We start from the raw sequence: 21033 nt of genomic DNA, 5'->3' as shown, positions 1-21033 counted from the left end.
TCGTGGCCAAAAGTTCCCTAGCAATACAAAAAAAAGCCACAAATGGATGCTGGCATTCGGCTCAATGGACAGGTCAAGAATACGGTAGGTCGTCAACAAAACACTGTAGAAAGCCTTCTTGTTTCAGCGAACTCTGACGGAATTCGCACATGCCAAAATAATAACAATCTAAGACGAATGTTTTACGTGCCAAAACCTTGGTACGACAATGGTTTGCACAGTAGATTACATGTAAACAATAAAATTTGACGCCTTGTGTGTTCCTCAACGCGCACTAGAGTGAGAGTACTTTCCTAAGAAATACAAAGAGGCGATGCTCGGATAACTGTAGCTTGTATTCTCTCGTCTCCTGTTTACATGCTTGCGCTGATTCATTATCACCTGCCTTCTCCGCCAATTGAAGGGTAGCCGGCATGGCTAGTATTGAATCACCAACCTACAGCTCAGCATCGCAGCTCCATATTTACGGACGCATCGGTTCAGGCCAGTAGCGCGAAAGATATAGCGTGATTCGCGAAATGGGCCCCACACTAGGGTATATGTGCGAATGAGTCTCATTTCGGGAAGACAATGTCATTTTACAATCTTGCCAAATATAACCTCTACTTCAAATTGTTTATATTGTGAATATCATGAAAAAGAAACTGAACCACTGCCATTTTTTTCGGCCCGATGTTCTCACAAACATCAAAAGCTTTGCGATCGTCCGATGCAAGCTCTTTACATTACACTTGAAAGTGAATGGAGAATCTTTTTGTTTTTGTTTTCTTCATTCACCTTGAAATCGCGGGTCTTCCAGGCATACATTTACAAGAAAAATGTGTGGTGAAGCTCAAGCTTAATCTTGATTACTGACTATTCATGAGTCACACGCTGAAACTAAAAAAAAAATCTCGACTGGTATATCACCGAGTGCTAACCCTCCTAATTTTCATTTTTCACTTTACCCTATACATATATATGATATGTGTCGATGGGGAGAAATCCTCACGAGAAAGAACACAGATAGACAGACGAAGCTGCACATCTGTCCATAGTTGTAATGTGGTTTGCAGGTAATGTGGTGGTCACTATATTAACAATGCACACTGTTAAATCAATTTACAACAATGCACTTAAATCATAGAAAAAAATGAAAACTGTCTAGGTGTGAAAGATACGCCCTTTTTAAATAAAATGACAAATAAACAGATGTGCCCTTTGGGCCGATGTTTTCTGAATAGCACTGAATACCGTTCAGTACATTTTGTGACGCGAACAGGTTGATCGGATGCTTCTTCTTTCTTTACATGTCAACTTAAGCACCTATAGCTTGAACCGAAAGCTTTAAGGCGTGCATCCCCTCATGAACAAAAAGTTGACGAAATGCTACTCACACGTGAGTCCTTCCATAGCAGTGCTCTATTCTGCTGCGACGTGTTGGCCCTCTCGCGAAGCCACTGTGGCTGTTTTGCGGAGACTACCGGAGCGTCAACATCTGCGCTCTTATCTCGACAGGGAGGAACCAAGCTTTCCGTCTAGTAATGAAACGAGCGTCAAATTACAGAAGTTAGAGCATTCAAGATATCGCAGAGAGCACGGTTGCCTACTGAACTTGCAACGATGATGCCGGAACCCGAACTTCCAATTTTGCAGTGAAACGTTCAATGAAGATAACACAAATATCTCAATAAAACTTTGCCCAGCTAGCCTGTCCACCCGCGCTATTACCACGACTAATAGTCATTTTTAGGAAGACCTCAAATAATGCCAGCAATAGATAAAAAGCTTATGTTTTCACTGTTTCGTCTTTGGATCCTTGCTGTCATCAAACTTTGGATGGCCAGAGAAACCACATTGTTTGATGATCGACAAGGAACATTGAATCATAAAAGACGTGCGCAGCGTTCTGTGGAACAATATATTACGACAAAATCATTTCCTTCTACTTGTTTACGCGGCTGCCTTAGCACGTGTCATTTTGTTTTTGTGAACATTTACAACTAGTAATGCCCCTTACCTAGCCTCCTCAAATTGCAGACATGGCACCGGGTTTACTTCATTTTTGACGAAAGGGAAACGATTAGCCTTCGGGAGTGATGTGGTGACACTCAGACTAGTGCACATTATAAGCAACAAGTGTTTTATCAAGAAAGTCCTTGCGAGGAAGTTTAAACCACTCTTTATCCGTGTTCGTGAGTGTGTGTGTGCGCTTGTGTATACACTCAAGCAAAGCAAAAGAAATCGCAGCATCTCCTTTAAGTGCATGAATGGGGTGCAGTGTGGTGAAGCTTCAATGCTTCACGAGTTGGAGTGAAGCTTCATTGCTTATCAGTCAAACCGTGAAACATTCGCACACACATCATACAAAGACTCGACCGATTGTTACAGAGGTGATTTTATATACACGCGATGTTTATTACTTGAACATCGATGCCTTTATATACACCTATACATACACAAAATGTTCAGAGCAAGGACTAATTGCAAAGGGTCTGTGGACGCTATGACGTTAACTGGTGCTGAATAATTCAGGCAGAATCCAATGTTGCCGTCACCAAACACGATAAACTTTTCTCTTTTTTCTTTCATTGGCTGGCAACGTTTATTTATTTGTACACTATCTTTATTTCTTACAGGGTCGTCGAAGTCCTTAAATGGACCCTGAAATGGTTTTGGGGATTTTTCGCTAACGCATTGGGCCGGCTGGCCAAGTCCCAAGGGTAATTCATATATTGTTCCCGCAACACGCATAACTCACCGCTCGAGTCATTTGCTTCACGTTGCTCGGCCACGTTCCCGGACTTCTACTTTTTCTGCCTCGTTTTTTCCACGTACCGCACCAGACTGTAACGGCCTTCCAACTGAAATCGCAACCATTTCCTGCTCATCATCGTTCATAGAAAATATCAATAAGCACTTTCTATGTTAAATATTTGGCTACTATGTTTTGTCTTTATACTTACCCACCCCTTATGTAATACCCCTTCGCGGGTCTTTAAGGAAATAAAATGAAATTAAATTTAGAGACTGATTTGAGCTCTCTGCGTAAAGTGTGTAATTTGTTACAAAGCTTTAAAGTTGCAAATCGTTTGAGATCGCTGCAGATCGCTGCGACTCGACCAAACACATTTTCAATCGCCCACACACCAAGCGACGCGATCTGCCCTATTGACGTCATCGTTTTCAGCTGATCTGCTTGACTGCGGAACACGCAGCACAGGTATTTCTTTCCTAATTACCAGAGAACAAATGCTGTTCGTAATTTGTAAAACAATTTATAATTTATTTTGAATGAAATTTTTCACAAAGAAAAGGAAGACGACCGCAGTTTACAACTAAGCTTTGGAACTTCCGGCGCACGGCGAACGTTGTCTGCTTGGATCCCACACACTCTATGTTGACGTGAGCTTCAAACTGAGTGGGCATCACGCGGCTGTTGAGACATCACAGAACGCCTATACACTGTGGCACCATGAATAACTCTTCCCTCGTTGTGGGCTGCAAGTACGTTGACTGGCGACAAGTGAAGATATGACACTGTGCGCCTGGGAAAAAATGGTTCGATATCTGCATGTTACACCGCAAATGTCGTCGAAAGACGACAGTCTTGCGTCCGGAGAGAGTGAACAAAACGTTTATTTGATGTTTTGTGCAAGAAAATAAGTGAACGGTATTCTAGAGGCGCTGCGTTAGAGTGCCTCGAGCGTGTAGCGGAGGGCGAACTAGGGCATAAAGGCACGTTAAACGCAAGCGCCATCAGGCACTTATCTTCGAAAACGTAGGCGTGCAGCCTGCGGAGAAAAATGCGCGCCACTCTCGGAGGTGATAAAATGTAGAACGCAAAGCGACGGGCAGGTGCCACCACCATGACATCGTAGCAAAGCGTTGGAAACACCTTTCTGAGCATCGCGTTGCATTGTCAGTGCAGCGCGATAAACGCTACATTTCTTGGAGTCACTTGTGTGTGCCTCTTCTGGTATAAAGGCGGACATACAAAACATCGAAGCGTTGTTGTGGCGCCTGAGATATCCGCAATAATTGCTATTTAATTGACAATCGCACAACTATGAACGCTAAACCTTGATCAATATTGGTGGGCGCTGCGGATGGGGTTGGCCGTTTGGTGCCGTTTGAGGTATCGTTAGGGCGGACAAACAGACAAGTGTACAGACAGACAGACCAAAGTTTTTCCGTCAAAGGTCCCCAAAAAAGACTATCGTCTTTAAAAACAGCAGGCGCACCGAGTGGCTGCAGCGCATCGGATTGCCCGTATCAGAACGGCGCCGGGATTTACACGTATGCGGTGGCCACTTTAAGCTGGCAGACTATGAACGCGGTTCCGTGCTTGTGCAGCGATGTGAAGAGGCATCCCCTCAAATCCGACGCACTGCCGTCTTGTTTGCTTCCTTGTGAAAAGGTAAGTTCATGGTCGATCTGGATCGTGCGACACGCATTGAAAACGCAGTTCGCACGTGTGTGTGTTCAGAAAATGCTATATAACTCCAATAGTTATAACTATAACGATTGTGTCTTTTTAATGCAATGTGGTTCACTTCGCAATAATTATATACACGCTGAAAGACTTTCGCCGGTTCACGATTTCCAGAACCGATTATAAAATGGCAGGCTGCCTTTTTCCACAAGTGTATACGTTGTAGGGCCAGCTGTAAAATGCAGGTTCAAATTTACGGCATGCATGTTATACATGATGAGCTCAAAGAAAGCCCCGCAATAGTGCAAGACGTGTTCGACGGCGTTGATAGGCTACGGTCCAATTGCTCGTGTAGTATTCATGCCGAATAGCAATAGCACGGCGCGCTAGAAAATCGTCTCGCAGTGGCGGCGTCCAAAGTGCGTTAAAGCTTACGCTTTAACTGTAGCGCATATGCTTTATTTGTTCACTTATGTAAGGAGCATTTGCTATCATTCTGTTCCTGTTTCTTTTATACCTTTTCACTTTCAATTGCTGTAACTATTGTGTAATGCTAGTAACTGTTGCTTGTATGCCCTATTGTTTCTAATCTTATATGCACGTTGTTTTTGTCCTATCATCCCTCTTAGACCATAAAATACAATCTTGTAACGCGTCCGGTTTGTTTTGCTGCCTGCTAGGCTCTGCCGATCACGCCACCAATTGGCTTCGGCAGGCCTAGTGACATGTACTGTTTTATTTGAAAGAATAAAAGATATTATTATTATTATTATTATTATTATTATTATTATTATTATTATTATTATTATTATTAAATATGATATTATTAAATATTAATAAGTGGGCAAAGTGGCAGCGCGTCTGCAACTATGCGCTACAAACCTTTTCTGTTTCTTATACAGATCCTGACTCTTGGTTGGATCACGCATGCGTCAACGGAGGGCCATATCTGCTCATCTTTCGACCTCAGCCACGGTAATCATCGCATGGATAGTGCCGTAAAGATGAACGAAAATTCCTGCTGTTTTACGGAGCCACCTTCACTGGAACCGCCCGTCCTACCTGCTGACTTTCACGTCACCTTCCGGGGAGCGTCATCGACGGAGAATCTTATAAGTTCGCCGGCTTGGTCCTGCAGCTCCGGTGGGCAAGGTGACAGCGCGTCTGAAACTATGCGCTACAAGTCTTTTCTGTTTCTTATACAGGTTAACTATTTACCTGGAGATAAATCATTTAAAAGTAATAATGTTTTTCTCGTGCTGCTACCTTGCCCACAATATCTAGAGCGTATTGTTGTGATTTGCCTGCACTTACTGGATTTATTATCCCTCTGTGGTGACGTTGAGTCGAATCTTGGACCCAAGGGATCTAGTTAGTCTGTGCGTGGCAAAGAATCATCATCAGAAAACTTAAGTGATCGCAGCCTACTTCTAGAGTTACTCGCGGGCCAAAAAAGTTGATGAAGCGAATGGACAAATTTGACAGTTCACAGGAGGACATAACAAACACACTAGCTCTATTTAAAGATCGACTAGAATCATTGGAATGCGGTTTAGAAAATCTATCAGTATGCCAAACCAAGGTTGCTGCTGTTGAGTTGCACGTAAGCACGATGAAAAGCGCCATTACTTCCATAGAAAAAAAAGTAGATGACCTTGAAAATTGAAGTCGGAGGAACAACATTATCATTCATGGTGTCTCTGAACCTCAAGATGAAACACTGCCATCGCTTACTTCACGCATAACTGATGACTTCTTTAAGGGCAAGTTAGACTTAACAGTAACCGGAATCGAAAGATGCCATCGGCTTGGCTCAAAGTGGCCTAATAAAACAAGACCTGTAATCGTCAAATTAATAGATTATCGCGAAAAACTGGAAATTTTGAGGAACTGTGTGAAACTTAAAAACTCGGGCTTATATGTAACTCAGGACTTTTCACAAAAGGTGCGTCAGGCCAGGAAGAATCTATGGGACAGCACAGTTGTAAACAGGCAACGAAATGAACGTGTTGAACTACTCTTCGATAAGGTGTCTGTGAATGGAAAGCCTTTCGTTTGGGACGAGGCCAAGAATGATATGGTTGCCCTTCCCAGGTACGTGCCGAAGTGACAGGAAAGCCCGCGTTCATTGAAAGTGTTAAATGTGAATTGCCGCAGCATTCTGAACAAAGAGCTCGATCTTGAACACCTGATAGCACTTCATGACCCCGACGTAGCCGCACTCACTGAAACATGGCTTCATGACGGTGTCTATGACAGCGAAATTGCGCCTTCGGGGTTCAACATGTACAGAAGGGATCGTGGTTCCAGAGGGGGCGGAGTTGCGTTACTGGTTAAAAATATTTACAGGATAGCACGCATGCCTGATGCCCCTGGCGTTGAGGCTTTATTTTGTAAGCTTATCGATAGAAAAGAAAGCCTTGTTATTGGAGTTGTGTATAGGCCCCCTGCCTCAATCCCTGAGGTTTTAGAACAATTACAGCTGTATATTTCGTCTAAAACAAATCAAGCTACCAAGCGTATTTTATGTGGAGACTTCAACTTTCCAGGAATCAACTGGTCTTCGTTTAGCGCAGGAAGTTCTGATCCCATTAACGATGAAGCGCTTATTGACATTGCCTTCCGTTTTGATTTAACGCAACTAGTTAGTGATTGCACTCGTGTGCAAGATAACAGTAAATCTATTCTTGATCTTGTCTTTGTGACTGGTAATATTTCCGGAAAAGTTGACTGTGAAGTGGTTACAGGTATTTCAGATCACATGGCAGTTTTGGTTGAGCTTCACTCGCTGAAGTACAAAAATGATGTTAAATACACACGTGTGCCAGTATTTCATTTTTTCGACGATGCATCCATCATAGACAGACTGGAGATAGCCTACGACGAACTTTGCGAAAGTGTTAATCTGGGTTTGAGTGATGTTAACGCTCTGTGGTTAAAGTATAAGAACACTGCGCATGCGTGCATACAGCTTTTTGTTCTTTTCAAGAAAAAGAAGGTACATATGTCGAAGCCCTGGATTACACGAGATATAATTCACATTAAAAGAAAAATTATTCGTCTTCGGAAATCACTAAAAAAGCACACGAGTATCACAACACGTTCTCTGATCCGCGATCTGTCACGACAACTAAAAGATAAGATGAAGATCGAACAACGCATTTTTTACGATGTAAAGTTAACTCACATGATGAAGGAATCGCCGTTTCATTTTTGGCATTTTATAAGGCCAAAGTCATCCAATAGGGACACGTTTGTTATAAATAACGTTTGCACATCAGATGAAACAAAAATAGCCAATGCATTTAACGAACACTTCGCATCTGTTTTTACTTTTGATGACAAAACCACCCCCACTTTCAGCAAGTTTAAAGACCTGCCTCCCATTGAAAATCTGGAAGTCACAGAAGCTGGCGTATTTGAATTATTACTGAATTTGAATGTAAGAAAATCTTGTGGCCCAGACGACTTACCAAATGCCTTTTTAAAGAGATATGCTGAATGGTCCTCAAAAATTTTGACAATTATTTTTAATGAATCGTTATCCAGAGGTGCCTTGCCTGAGGATTGGAAATTCTCTAAAATTAAGCCTTTATTCAAACATGGAGATAAACAGTTGGTTTGTAATTATCGCCCAATAGCTTTGACTTGCACATGCTGCAAGTTATTGGAACACATAATACATAAACACATTTCCTGCTTTTTGGAGTCACACTCAGTACTTTTACCAGCTCAGCATGGTTTTAGGCGTGGGTTTTCCACAGTAACACAATTGGTTGAAATTGTCCATGACTTCGCACTAGCCATAATTAACCAGTCACAGATAGATGCTGTTTTTTTAGAGTTCGCGAAGGCCTTCGACAAAATCTCTCATTCCAGACTACTTATGAAACTTTGGGCAGTATTAAAAAACCCACAGCTTTGTCAATGGATACAAGCATACCTGGGATCTCGAAAATAGTATGTTGTTTTTAATGAACATTTCTCACAAAAGCTGCCTGTAGATTCGGGTGTCCCCCAGGGATCAGCTTTAGGACCGTTATTGTTCCTTCTTTTTATAAATGACATGGTCGATGACTGTGGCGGTAAAATAAGACTATATGCCGACGATTGTGTTTTGTATAGTGAGATAAATTCAACTTCAGATCAAAATGCACTGAATTTTGAATTAGATAAAGTGATGCGTTGGTGCAGGACGTGGCAGATGGCTGTGAATTACGACAAATGCGCTGTAATGACCATGAGTAACAAGGAAAATCCTCTTTTATATACATATACAGTTGATCGTAAATCAATAAATCGTGTCAATGAGTTCAAATATCTAGGTCTTATTATAACTGATAACATTCACTGGGATAGTCATATCACAGCTATTTCTAATAAGGCATTGTCTAAACTTCATTTTTTTAAGGAGGTCTCTCAAGAGGGCATCTAACATCTGTAAGCTCGCCACTTTCAAAGCATTAATCCTGCGAATTTTAGAATATGCAAATATTATTTGGGACTCGTTTACACAGAAGAACACACGAAAGTTGGATAGAGTTCAGAGTAAGGCTGTACGATTTATTTTTAACAGTTACGGTCCTTCATCTATTACTCAGTTACTTCGCCAAGCAGACTTAAAAAGCATTACAGTTAGAAATAAAATCGCTCGCCTTAAGTTCATGTTTAAAATTGTCAAGGGTAAGTCACAGAGCCGAACGTGTGACTACATTTCTTTTTCCAGCGGTTATTCTACAAGGCTACGACATCCATACTCATTAGTGCCATTTAAATGCAAGAACAATGTTTTTAAATATTCTTTTTTCCCCGAACTGTAACAGAATGGAATGAACACGATAAAGACGTAGTAACGGTAGTTGACTGTGATACATTTCAGGCTCTCCTTCAATTGTAACCCTGATGTATTTTGTATTACGAAAAGCTTGTCTGCATTGTCAGTTGAATTTTGTATTGTTTGAATTTGTTGTATTTGTTAAGAAACCTTGTACCCTGCTAGAGCCCCTATCATTGGGGTTAGCAGTATTGGAATTAAATAAATATTAATAATAAATTAATAATAATATTATTATTATTATTATTATTATTATTATTATTATTATTATTATTATTATTATTATTATTATTATTATTATTATTATTATTATTATTATTATTATTATTATTATTATTATTATTTGCCGGTGTGAGTGCACTTTTATGTATGTGTAAAGGCAGCCTTGCAAGAGAAAGTGTGCCGATGGATGGGTCATTTAATTCATCGACTGTGCTTGGGGAAATTCATCCAAGAATCTTATGGCTGCTTACGGCGCCGATTAAATGCATGTAGCGTTACTTTGTGGCATATCATGCGGGAAAACGAAGAAGCCGAGAAATATTTGCACCACATTATCTCTTAATAAATTTATTTTATAACTGCAAAAGTCCATTTGTTTACGTCAGAATGCATAATCACCAAATCTCAGCAGTGAAATGAAGTGTTGCCTTCAGAACTAACAAGCACTTGGCAGCTCATAAAAAAAAGAACTGCTAATTAGTAGAACTGCATGCAGAGTTAATGCGCTTATTTCATCCGAGATGTGGAAAAAAAACGAAAATGCCGAAGTAGTTATTAAACTTATACAATAAACTCTCCAGCCTTTTGAGTACTATACAAGGTTTCTTGGCAGCATGTTTTTAGTACACACACATAAAACAATTATTGCTATGTATATGGAACTATTGCACATAAAATGTGCGAATGGAAATGCAAAGACAACACTTAAAACCGTTGTCATCCATTGTGCCTGTGGTAAAAGAAATTGCTGCTTGTTTCAGCATCACACACTGCCCCAGAAAAGTGTCGGAGATTGTGGCACAGTCTTGGTACATTCTGCTAGCCAGGTTAGTCCTGCTCTGTTTGTGTACATTGGCACTGCAGAAAACTTAGAGTGGAATGTATATGTGTTGCATAGCATTGAGGCATATTATGGAAAATAACTCAGTAACACCTTTTTTATGCAGCCACACACTGTGCAACTAGCTGAAGCCGGATAAGGCAGCTCGATTTCATTAGCTCTCAGCTCCCACATGAGAAAATATTTTGTGTTCTTTGAAACATAACTCGGCACCAGGAAAGTTATCGTAAAACTGAAAAGCGTTTTAATATTCCTAAGCGTGTGGACGTTGTTTAACACAAACACAAGCTATTTCATATAAAGTTATTTTAATACCACATGGCCATAAAGATTGTGTGATGTATAAAATATATTTTATCAAAAGTGCAGGTCTAACATATTATGTTTATTATCACCACCTCATATTCAGGCAACCACACGAAAAACTGTGCACAAGGCAACCACTAGTACAGGGGCAGCTCGGAAGACAATGAAATGCCGGTCTGTTGGTAAGTTGTCCTAAATGTGGAAAAATGCACGTATGAGGCATAAAATGTACAGCAGCTGTTCAGTTACAGGATTCACACCTAAGAAAACTAGAAGGAAATAATGCATGATGATGAATGATCGGGCATGACACCATTCGAAGAAGTTTTATTTGTTTGAGTGTTTCATAACTATGCCAGCTACGCAGGTGAACATGACCCTGAACATGGCCAATAAACAGACAGCAACCACCTTCACCACAAAATCCGCAGTGCAGACGCAGTGTGGTGCATCATCACACGAGCAGCAGAAACAGCAAATGAGTTCATGTGACACTATTTACATATTATTCATGTGCTAATACACCAACTTCTTTTGTATGAGACATTGCCGGTTAATTTATACAATACTTCCAAACAATGCTACACTTAGCTCATAGAGTGACTTTGTTGTGCTAGTATACTGGTATCGTGTTTCCAGCTAATGGAGTGCGCCAATTACGTTTTCTTGGTTGTGAAGAGATGCACCTAAAGGGTTCCTGCAATGGTTAACTGAAGCTGCGTTAGCATTTCTGATACAGCACCATGTATAATAAGCACCAGAAATTAAGGTATTAACTTTGCATCATGACTGCTAAAAGCTACAAGTTTTTTAGCAGTGCTTTTCCTCCTGATCCTATTGAGACTGCAACTGCCACTAGTGCACAATTGAGCTGTAGCTATTTGTCAACATTACACTTGAACCTTTCACTGCAACGACACTACCTATATCGGCCACCTAATTTTTCTCCAGTGCACTTATAATCAGTAAACACTGAAACGTATTTAGAGAAATTAAGCTAATCGAGCTCATAAGCAATAAAAAATGTAATAGTATCTTTGGAGCTGAAGTAATGGCTTCAGGTGAGTGGATGCTGACACCTTTTAGATATCCCGGTGCTTAATATACTGATTGACCTCGCCAAGTACTCTCGAAGGTTGCCTAGCATTAGCACTGATCACAAGAAGTGTTGCAAGGTGAAATGTGAGAAGGGCACACCATGTGGTTAAAGAACACAGACAAGTCTCACTTTCTTCGTGTCAGTTTTAAAAATATAGGAGGCTATCTCATATTTAAGAAATAGGGGTCAAAGTGAGCCTTGCTTTGATGGGACTTGCTTTTTATATACTTTCTGTCGCGTTGTGCTACGCTCTCGCATGCTAAGCCCCCACATGCTAAACAACGCAACACGTGCTACAGGCAACGTCATGATTGCGGCTAAAACCACCTTCACAGTTACATTACAATTACTTTATTAACAGCCCCTATACTTTCCCTGGCATGATTGCCAGTCAGTTCTCACTATACTGTCTAACAAAGAAAGTACGCCCTTGAATAAACCCTAATTTTTTCATTCATAGCATGGCTCTCGTTCTGGCAGACTTAATGCCATCGGGTAGTATGCCAGGGAATATTAGTCAGCTGCCAGCCGTGAGAACATCACCTGTTGTATTATGCCTATAGGCAAAAAATGAGTGTCCCACACACTTGCTGCAATGGCAGGAGGCAGCACTGACACTACCACAATTAAATGCACATAAATATCCCATAAAATGAACGGGGGATAGCCAGCACGGTAGCTCAGTTGGTAGAGTGTCGGATGGATTATTCGAAGGTCGCATGTTGAGTTCCTGCCCCCGCGAAGTTAATTTTTGTCCACTTTTCTTCACAGTTACAATAAAATTACTTTAGAATAACATCTCCTATACATTTTCGGCACAATTGTCTGTCAGTTACCTCTAATCTAACCAAGCTGTTTTAATAAGAACTAACGAAGAATAGTGCCAAAGAAAGAATAGGGGAGATATTTAGTTGTGAATGTAATGTAAATGTGATAAAAATAAGGGTGTATGAAAAGATTGCTTTTCGTGAGCTGGGATGGAACTTGTGAACTTCGATTTACACGTTCGATGCTCTACAAACTGAGCTATCACGGCCGCTACTCCCTCGTCCACTGATGGGAGACATATGTGCACTTAAACGCGAGTGCGTCAATCAGCGCCACCACATGCTACGCGACACCAAAAGGCAGAAAATTGTTTCACGCTTGCCGTCATGATTGCTAGTAGGGCTGACTCACGCTGCCACTTGTAAATGCACATATATACTGGATAAAGAGGACGAGGGAATGACCGCCGTGTTAGCTTATTTGGTAAAGCATCGGACGCGTTATCTGACGGTCGCCGGTTCAGTCCCAGCTCGTGGCAAGCAATTTTTCGTCCATCTTAATTTGTTCTCATTTACATTACATTTACTATAATTAGTGTCCCCTATACTATTTACGGCAATATTATAGGTTTGTTCTCGTTAATAGTATGTCTAGCGCAGAAAAAAGAAGCCTTTAAACTTTTATTCATTTCTTTCAACCAAGCCACGTGACTTGTCTATTGTCCAATACTGAGTAACACACAAGCACTAACATGTCTTGTGGGGTCATTCATCTGCAGTATCTGGCAAGACAACAGCACTGGAGTTCTAATAATGGAAGAACCTCTCCACAGGGAATGAAAGTTTGAGAGCTCCCTTCATGAAATGCTCTATAAATGGCCAAGTAGTTGGCAACCTGAACTTCAGCGTCATGGGAACTCTGGTCGTTGTAGAGGGGGCGTGCAAGCAATTGCACAAGCTTCGGTGGAAAAGCCAGCCACTTGTTCGAGGTAGGGGAGCTGGAGCCGGCAACTTTCTCCTGGCCGCTGGCATGCTCTGCTAGTGCTGCGATGTGGCTGCAACCATCCAATGCCTTAGTGCTCAAGTCATCACGAAGTGCGCCTTCTACAACTACCAGAGGGCCTACTTGCTCCCTGCAGTAAAACAGGTGCACTTATTGATCAACATCTAAATATAACTATAGCAAGACTTGTAGACATATCACGCAGCGTGACTGCAAATGCTCATACTTCTCTTGCATTAAAGTGAATCTTACTTTTTTAGCATAATTTTGCCATAGATTTACACAATGCAAAGCATTCACTTCCATCTGTATATCTTAGCCAATGTTATCTAAATTCAGAACGTGAAATCATATTGCATAAAACTTGTACAAAACTAGCCCATCTGATTTTATGGGTACAAGGCGAAAGAGAAGCCAAATATTTTTGCATGCTAGTATCAAAATGTAGAAACCAGTCATCTGGAAAAATCATAGTTTTACAAAAAGTTTTAGCATACTGCCTTATTTATCTTACAGTGAATTATGAATACTCTAGATAGAACTGAGTTTGAGATGATCATCTTGTACAGTGGTAAAAATGTAGCAGTGGTGGAATACTCGTGGGCATGTTGGCATGAAACATACTATATACCAGGCCCCAGAAACTCGGCGCTAGTTTTAGTTTCAAAGAACATGCACGCTCGTAGAAGTTGCTGGGCATCCTAAGATCCGGTTAAACGGAGTAAGGTTGATGTGACTGTTCGCATTTATTGGCCATCACAAGTTTTTACAAAAAAAATGTCTTCGTCCTGTAGAGAACTTCTCTTTTGTTTATAAGTTTTTCTTTCTTATTTCATGAATTTTAAATCCGGTGAAGCACAAAGAGTGATTGCCTGTGCTCCTTGCCTGTGCTCCTTCTTGCCTCTCGCTCAGTGATACTAGAAGCTGAATCTCGCTCAGTTATCTCGGTCGGTTACCGTGTCAACTACGAGAAGTATAACGATGGCAACTTGTGGTGGGCAGACAATGAACCACAGTGAGCTATGCCGTACAAGTAAACCATGTATTCGTCGAAGATGGCTTATTCGGGCAACACATGTTATTTGCGGTTTGTGGTGCGCCAACCCAGGGATTTCTAGTTTCGCGAAGGTTTTTCAGCGTTTCCTAAAAGAAACGGGTGAGCACAAGAACTTGGACCAAATATTGGAGCAAGTTTTGATTTTGTATGAGTACATATGAGCAAACCCAGTTCTCCGCAAGCCAGACTGGACTGAGAGAAGTGCAGTGTCGCTTGACTAATTGGTGAAGACGGCAGCCAAGCTCCTGTTGAAAAAAGGGGTTTATTGAAAGGCTTGAATTCTTGTCTCGGCTACATAGTTTTAGCTACTTTTACTTTTGGCAACTAGTTCAAATGATGTCAAATATTTATAGGCCACTTGCTGCTTATGAAATATTTGTAGCCGTGGTTTCAAACTTTGCGAGTCCTTACTTCTAATAATGTCACTCGAATACACGTGATGGACTCAATGCTTGGACTAAATATGGATGGACTAAATACAGGTGATGGACTAAATGCTCACGCGCCCACCCTGATTCGAAGTTCTCTTGCCGCTGGTTGCATGCCGCCTCTGCTTCTCGGGTTCTCTCTTCGGCATCTGCGTGTCGACAAGTCCACTTTGCTTCGGCCATGCAAAATCTTCGTGGCTGTCACCACCTCCGGATCGATGATGGTGCTGGCTTGCGATTGCTGATGACGCTGGCTTTTTCAGTCTTCGAGCTCTCACCGTGAGATCTCATCGACAGATTTGAATTACAGCCGCCCTACAAGCGTTCCGCACCATGTTTTACGCTTCCAAGGTGTTCATGATGAATAGCTGCGTGGAGATGAGCACTAGGTGAGCTTCCGGTGATAACAAAAAAAAAGCGCTCGCCCCGGGAACTTCACTCTAAAAACAAGAGTGAGAATGAATCAACCGGCTCCGTCTATCCTTCGGCGCAGCGACCTTCTCCCTTTCGGGCGGTGTACCCGTAGTGCCCTCCTGCTGCGATTGCCACAGAAGTAAAGCATATAGTAACATAAAAATGACAACAAGAGTCAAGTCACGCTTCATTCGCTCCAACTGCGTCGATAAAGCAGCCTTCCAAGTGTATATAGCTGTAGCATATCCGATGTACCCCGATTAGCCCGCCTAGGGGCATTTATTCGTCACATGTACACGAGTCTTGTGCTGACACAGCTAGGGGAAGTGTCGCATCCCCGTCGTGTCACGCATTGGACGCGGCACGATCAGCTGTGAAAAAAAATTGCCAGATCCCTCGTACAGTAGGAATCGATGATTTGCACAGCATAATTGAGAAATGTCTGTTTGTCACTTTAAAATCAGCGTAAAGGTTCGAGGTGAAGGTAAATGATACAGTTCAACACTTCCGTTTGATGATTATCATGCTTGGATGTGTCGTTTGCCATCGTCATCTATTCACGTCAAGTAATATCAAATTTAGTGTATGTGGAGCTATCGAAAGAGCTGCGAGCACGCTATGAGCGTGGTATGTTGTCATGTTCTTACATGACACGCGTGTCAGGATTATCATGTGTGCACCAGTCATATATTTTGTTATTCATTGACGTCAAGTAACACCAAGTTTCGTATAAGTGGAGCCAGCAAAATGGCCACGTGCGCGACATGAAGGCCCCAATATACTCTAATGTAGCGTTGACGCGCGCGCACGTTGGGCACAGCGACGCTGCGTTATTGAAACTCGGGCGCTCTACAGTCTGACGCCAAGCGCGACCAGCGTCCGTCGGTGCGGCCCAACGGCGATTGGCTCGAAATGCGACATGCTGGCTTTAACGCCGATGCCATAGAGTAACATTACTCTATGCCACTGCGTTACGCGGACAACACTGTGGCTCCCTCTTTTCATGGTGGAGGGACGCCGGACGCGCGGAAACGCGCATGCGTCAAAGAACGCAGCGCGGCACGTGCTGTGTAGTATATGGCAGGACCGGCGCCTGGCGTGGCAGCGCCGGCGAGACGCGACGAAATGAACGCCGGTGAGCACGCGCACTGCGTCGTGTCGAAATGTATTGGCGCCTTGACTATGGCATGTAGTCATGTTCCCACATGACACGCATCTCATGATTATTATATTTGCACCAGTTGCATGCCTTCGTCATCCATTGGCGTCACGTAATACCAAATTTGGCATATGTGAAGCTAGCGAAACGGCCGCGAGCGCATCATTAGTGTCGAATGTACTCATGTCGCTACACTACATTCATGACGTGATTATCATGTTTGAATGTGATATTCACCTACATCGTCCATTCGCGTCGTATAATACCGAGATTTGTACATGTGAAGCTAGCGAAACGGCCGCGAGTGCATCATGAGCGTAGCATTTAGTCATGTTGTTACATGACACGCATCTTATGTTTATCAGGTTTCCACCAGTATTTTACTTTCATTATACATTCACGTCCCTAATACCAAGTTTGGTATAAGTGAAGCTAACGAAATGGCTGCCAGTGCATCAGGAGTGTGGCATGTAAACATGTTGTTACATGACACGCATCTCATGATTATTATGTTCGCACCAGTCACATACCTTTGTCATCCATTAACATACCGTAATACAAAATTTGGTACATGTGACGCTAGCAAAACGGCCGCGAGCGCATCATGAGCGGGGCATGTAGTCATGTTGTTACACTACACGCATGTCATGATTTTCATGTTATGGTCTGTCGCTTGTGTTTGCCATGCAATCAGGTCATACCATACAGGTTTTGCAACATGCCACGTGAACGAAACCACCGCAAGAGCTGCAGGACCACAAATTACAAATCATAACATTCATGACATACATGTCATGATGTTAAAGTTATGACTAGTCGAATATGTTCTTCATATAGTGATGTTATTCCATACGAAGTTTGGTATCGATAACATTATCGAAACGGCCAGAAGAGCTAAAAGTCGTAGGTGGCTAGATAGATAAATAGATAGATAGATAGATAGATAGATAGATAGATAGATAGATAGATAGATAGATAGATAGATAGATAGATAGATAGATAGATAGATAGATAGATAGATAGATAGATAGATAGATAGATAGATAGATAGATAGATAGATAGATAGATACGCTCCATGTCGCCGAAGTTCGCTAAAGAATGTTTCGCACTTAAAAAAAAGGGTGGGGGGCAGCGCTCCGCCTGCTGCGACTCTATTCAGCTTTCCCGCCCTCCCTAATACTGAGACGCGATCTCTTAATTGCACAGCTGCGCACTCAGCAAGAGAACGTGCCCCGACTTCTGTAACGTACTGTTCATTGCGTTTATTACGTCGCACACACACTCGCGAACAAGTTCATCGCACTCTCGAAATGCATGGCGAACGACGCGTCGTTGATTCCCTCACTCTGCGAAACGATCTCTTAATTGCACAGCAGCACTCACAGCAAGAAAACGCGCTCCGACTTCTGGAACGCTCGTTTTAGGTTCATTTTGTTAATTAAAACGGCCAACGTAGCTCACCCACTCTCAAAATGAATCGCAGACGAAACCAAACCCTCGCGTAGAAGCCACAACTAGAGGATCGAATTTCTTCGCGAAATTCGATGACAGTCTGGACAAAACAACCCCAAAGTTTGGCAACTGACCTACGCAACGCCAAACAGATCCTTACCGCTTCCATTTGCTTTGGACTCATGTCCTTTAGCCTCGACAATACAGTACTCGAGTCAATTTGGCACCGTTTTTTGAGAAACATACTCAAATAATTGATGTTGTATGCCTAAGCAAGCCTTCCCAAATCTAGGAGGGCATACATTACATGTTTGTTTGTTGCTGCTAACGTTGAATAGACGGCGCCACATGTCTGAACGCTTGTTTCAGAAACATCATTTTTAATTGCTGAGCGCTTGTTTAAATAATGAACAAGCGAAAATGCTCTATTTACTGTTATAAAGTACGCTAAGAACACGTCTGACATATCGCGAAAACCATGGATCAAGAATCAAGCAGCTCGAACTGTCCCGCAGCAGATGCAGACGATGCAGAGAGGCGAAAGCAGACGACACGGCTCAGCCATGTCTCTGCTCTGTCGGTGTTTGGCTACGTCTCTCTCTGGCACAGGGCAAATGGCGCAAAAAAATGGGTCTCGGACCGATCCTTGGAACGGGAAAGAATGGCAGACGTGCGCGAACGGAACTGCCGCGCACAGCTGCCTGAGAACGTCAAACGGCAAGGCATGCTTGTCGCTAGCACGAACCGGCCCTAACATAGCCCGACTAATAAATGCATCCGCGTTTAGAAGTATTCTAAAGTTGAAGTAAAATAGTAACCACCATCACCAGAGACTAACGACCCAATTGTGGCACAATGACCGCAAGTTGACAAGCCAAGTAAATAGCGAGGCACATTTGTAGCAGAGAAATGTGCAGGCACAGCATGCTAAAATATCCTAGAACTCATAGTATTAGCAGCGTTTCTTTGGTTTTTCGCGCAGTGCAGCGCTACTTCCTCTACTCAAATATTTGAGCTACTGCGACGCCGACAACCACTGGCATCACGAAACAAAACTTTCTGGTGCGAGACATCTTAGTTTTTTTGCTCTAGCCGCGTTATAACATACATATAGACATTAGGTGACCAGTAAAAGAGCGACGAATTGTGGGATGCACCGTCTGCTACGGGCTTCCGATTCTAGAACAGTAGACGATGGCAATCCGCTTTGCCGCAAGCCTGAGAATATTCGGAATTCGCGTGCTGTCACCCGTTTATCTTCGTCCTGATAAACCATGGTCGGTTGTTCAGTCATCGGCTGAAGTCGTTGGCTGATACCAGGCAAACGCAGGTATCGATTTCCATGGATTCATGAAAGCAAAATAAGATGGGCCGCGGCTGTGAAGAGAGCCACAGCGACAATAGCCTTTGGGTACCGAACGTTGCAGCCAGAGTGTGCGAAGAAAACCATTTCATTACAGATACGTGTGCATTCCGCAGTAATAAAAAGCTTACGCATAAATTTGTTGCGAATATCATAAGGAGAAAGAACTTGTCGCAAAAGCACGTGTAGCAAAGATAGTATGGCAACACGTGGGTGAAATCTACCTGCCATACCAGATGAGCGCCGGTCATTGCACCTACACACATATATATATATATATATATATATATATATATATATATATATATATATCTTATGAGAAATAGCCTTATTCGAGACGAGCTCGAGCAGGCACACACTGGTGATGATATCTACAGATGGGGAAATAGTGCAAATGATGATGAGGCATCCAACTGATAAAGAAGAGTCGGTGACGGCGCTCACACTAATTTCCCGTCGCGCTTGAAGCGGCCTTCTGAAAGACATTATTAGGAATTGCGTCGGCTCTACAGTTTCGGTCGAGCAACCTGCAGAATTTCTGTCCCACGGCTGTGGTGGTTGGAGGGAGCGTTAAGTGATGAGATACGGTAATTAATTGGGGACGTTTGTTCAATCACCGTATAAGGTGCTATAAAACGACTGAGGAGTGTTTCACATAAGCTGGGCACACGCACGGCAGTCCAGAGAAAAACTTCGTCTCCAAGGGAAAAGGTGACAGCACGGTGAGTTGAGTCGTAGCGAGACTTGCGAGCTTCCTGAGAGATGTCGGGGTTGATTCGGCCCAGATGACGGCAGTGCTCAAGGCGAGACAAAAATTGTGCGGATAAAGGGCCTGCTGATGTAGCAGGAGCCGAAAGGAAGGAGACGTCCAGAGTAACCCTTGGAGAGCGGCCATGGGCCACAAAATAAGAAGGAAAGCCGATGGTGTGTTGCGTAGCCGTATTGTAGGTGAACGTTACGAATGGCAAAATAGCGTCCCAGTTCGAGTGGTCAGGGTTAACGTACATGGCTATCATGTCCGAGAGGGTACAATGAAAGCACTCCGTCAAGCCATTTGTTTGTGGATGATAAGTAAAAGTTTTTTTGTGGATCGTATCAGGGCACGTAGAACCTTAGCAACAATAGAGGAAAGAAAGACATTGCCGTGGTCACTGAGCAGAACACGTGGAGCTCCATGGCACAAAATTATGTTACACAGAAAAAAGTCAGCTACATCAGAGGCTGTACCAGCGTGCAGAGAAGCTCTGTCAACGTAATGAGTGGGGTGGTCAACAGCCGTTACAATCCAACGATATTCATTGGATGTCACGGGATTGGTACCGTACAAGTCTATCCTGACGACTTCAAATGGCAAAGCGGGACAAGGAAGAGGTTGGAGAAAGCCAGAAGGAGCAGTAGTGGGTCGTTTCCGCGGTTGACTTAAGGCACATGAAGAAACATATTTGGCAACGGTGGATGAGAGGCCAGGCCAGGAGAACCGACTGCGTATTTTGTCGTATACGTTTTGTGATAGCCGAGGTGCCCAGCAGCAGGATCATCGTGGAATGTGTCAAGAACCTGACGTTGTAGAAAACGCGGTATAACAGGGACCCATTTGTTTCCTTCAACTTGGTAAATATAGCGATGTAAAACACCATCGTCAAGCTTGAATTGTTTCAGTTGTCGGCGAAGTC

At 42.7% G+C, this 21033-nt stretch overlaps 1 protein-coding gene across 12 annotated transcripts in view; it reads right to left on the bottom strand.

Moving 5' to 3' along the window:
- Nucleotides 1-1492, bottom strand: part of LOC119173521 (complement factor B) — a 1265978-nt gene extending 1264486 nt beyond the window's left edge. For all 12 annotated transcript variants that reach the window (XM_037424323.2, XM_075896490.1, XM_037424324.2 and 9 more), the window contains exon 1: nucleotides 1377-1492. In XM_037424323.2, the coding sequence (XP_037280220.2) occupies nucleotides 1377-1392 (16 nt within the window). In that variant the 5' untranslated portion in view covers nucleotides 1393-1492. The remainder of the gene's footprint in view (nucleotides 1-1376) is intronic.
- Nucleotides 1493-21033: the final 19541 nt, after the last annotated feature.

The sequence above is a fragment of the Rhipicephalus microplus genome, chromosome 5 (assembly GCF_043290135.1).
Source record: "Rhipicephalus microplus isolate Deutch F79 chromosome 5, USDA_Rmic, whole genome shotgun sequence".
Lineage (NCBI taxonomy): Eukaryota > Metazoa > Arthropoda > Arachnida > Ixodida > Ixodidae > Rhipicephalus > Rhipicephalus microplus.
The sequence above is the reverse complement of the archived record's forward strand: the minus strand, read 5'-3'. Positions and strand labels throughout refer to the sequence as shown.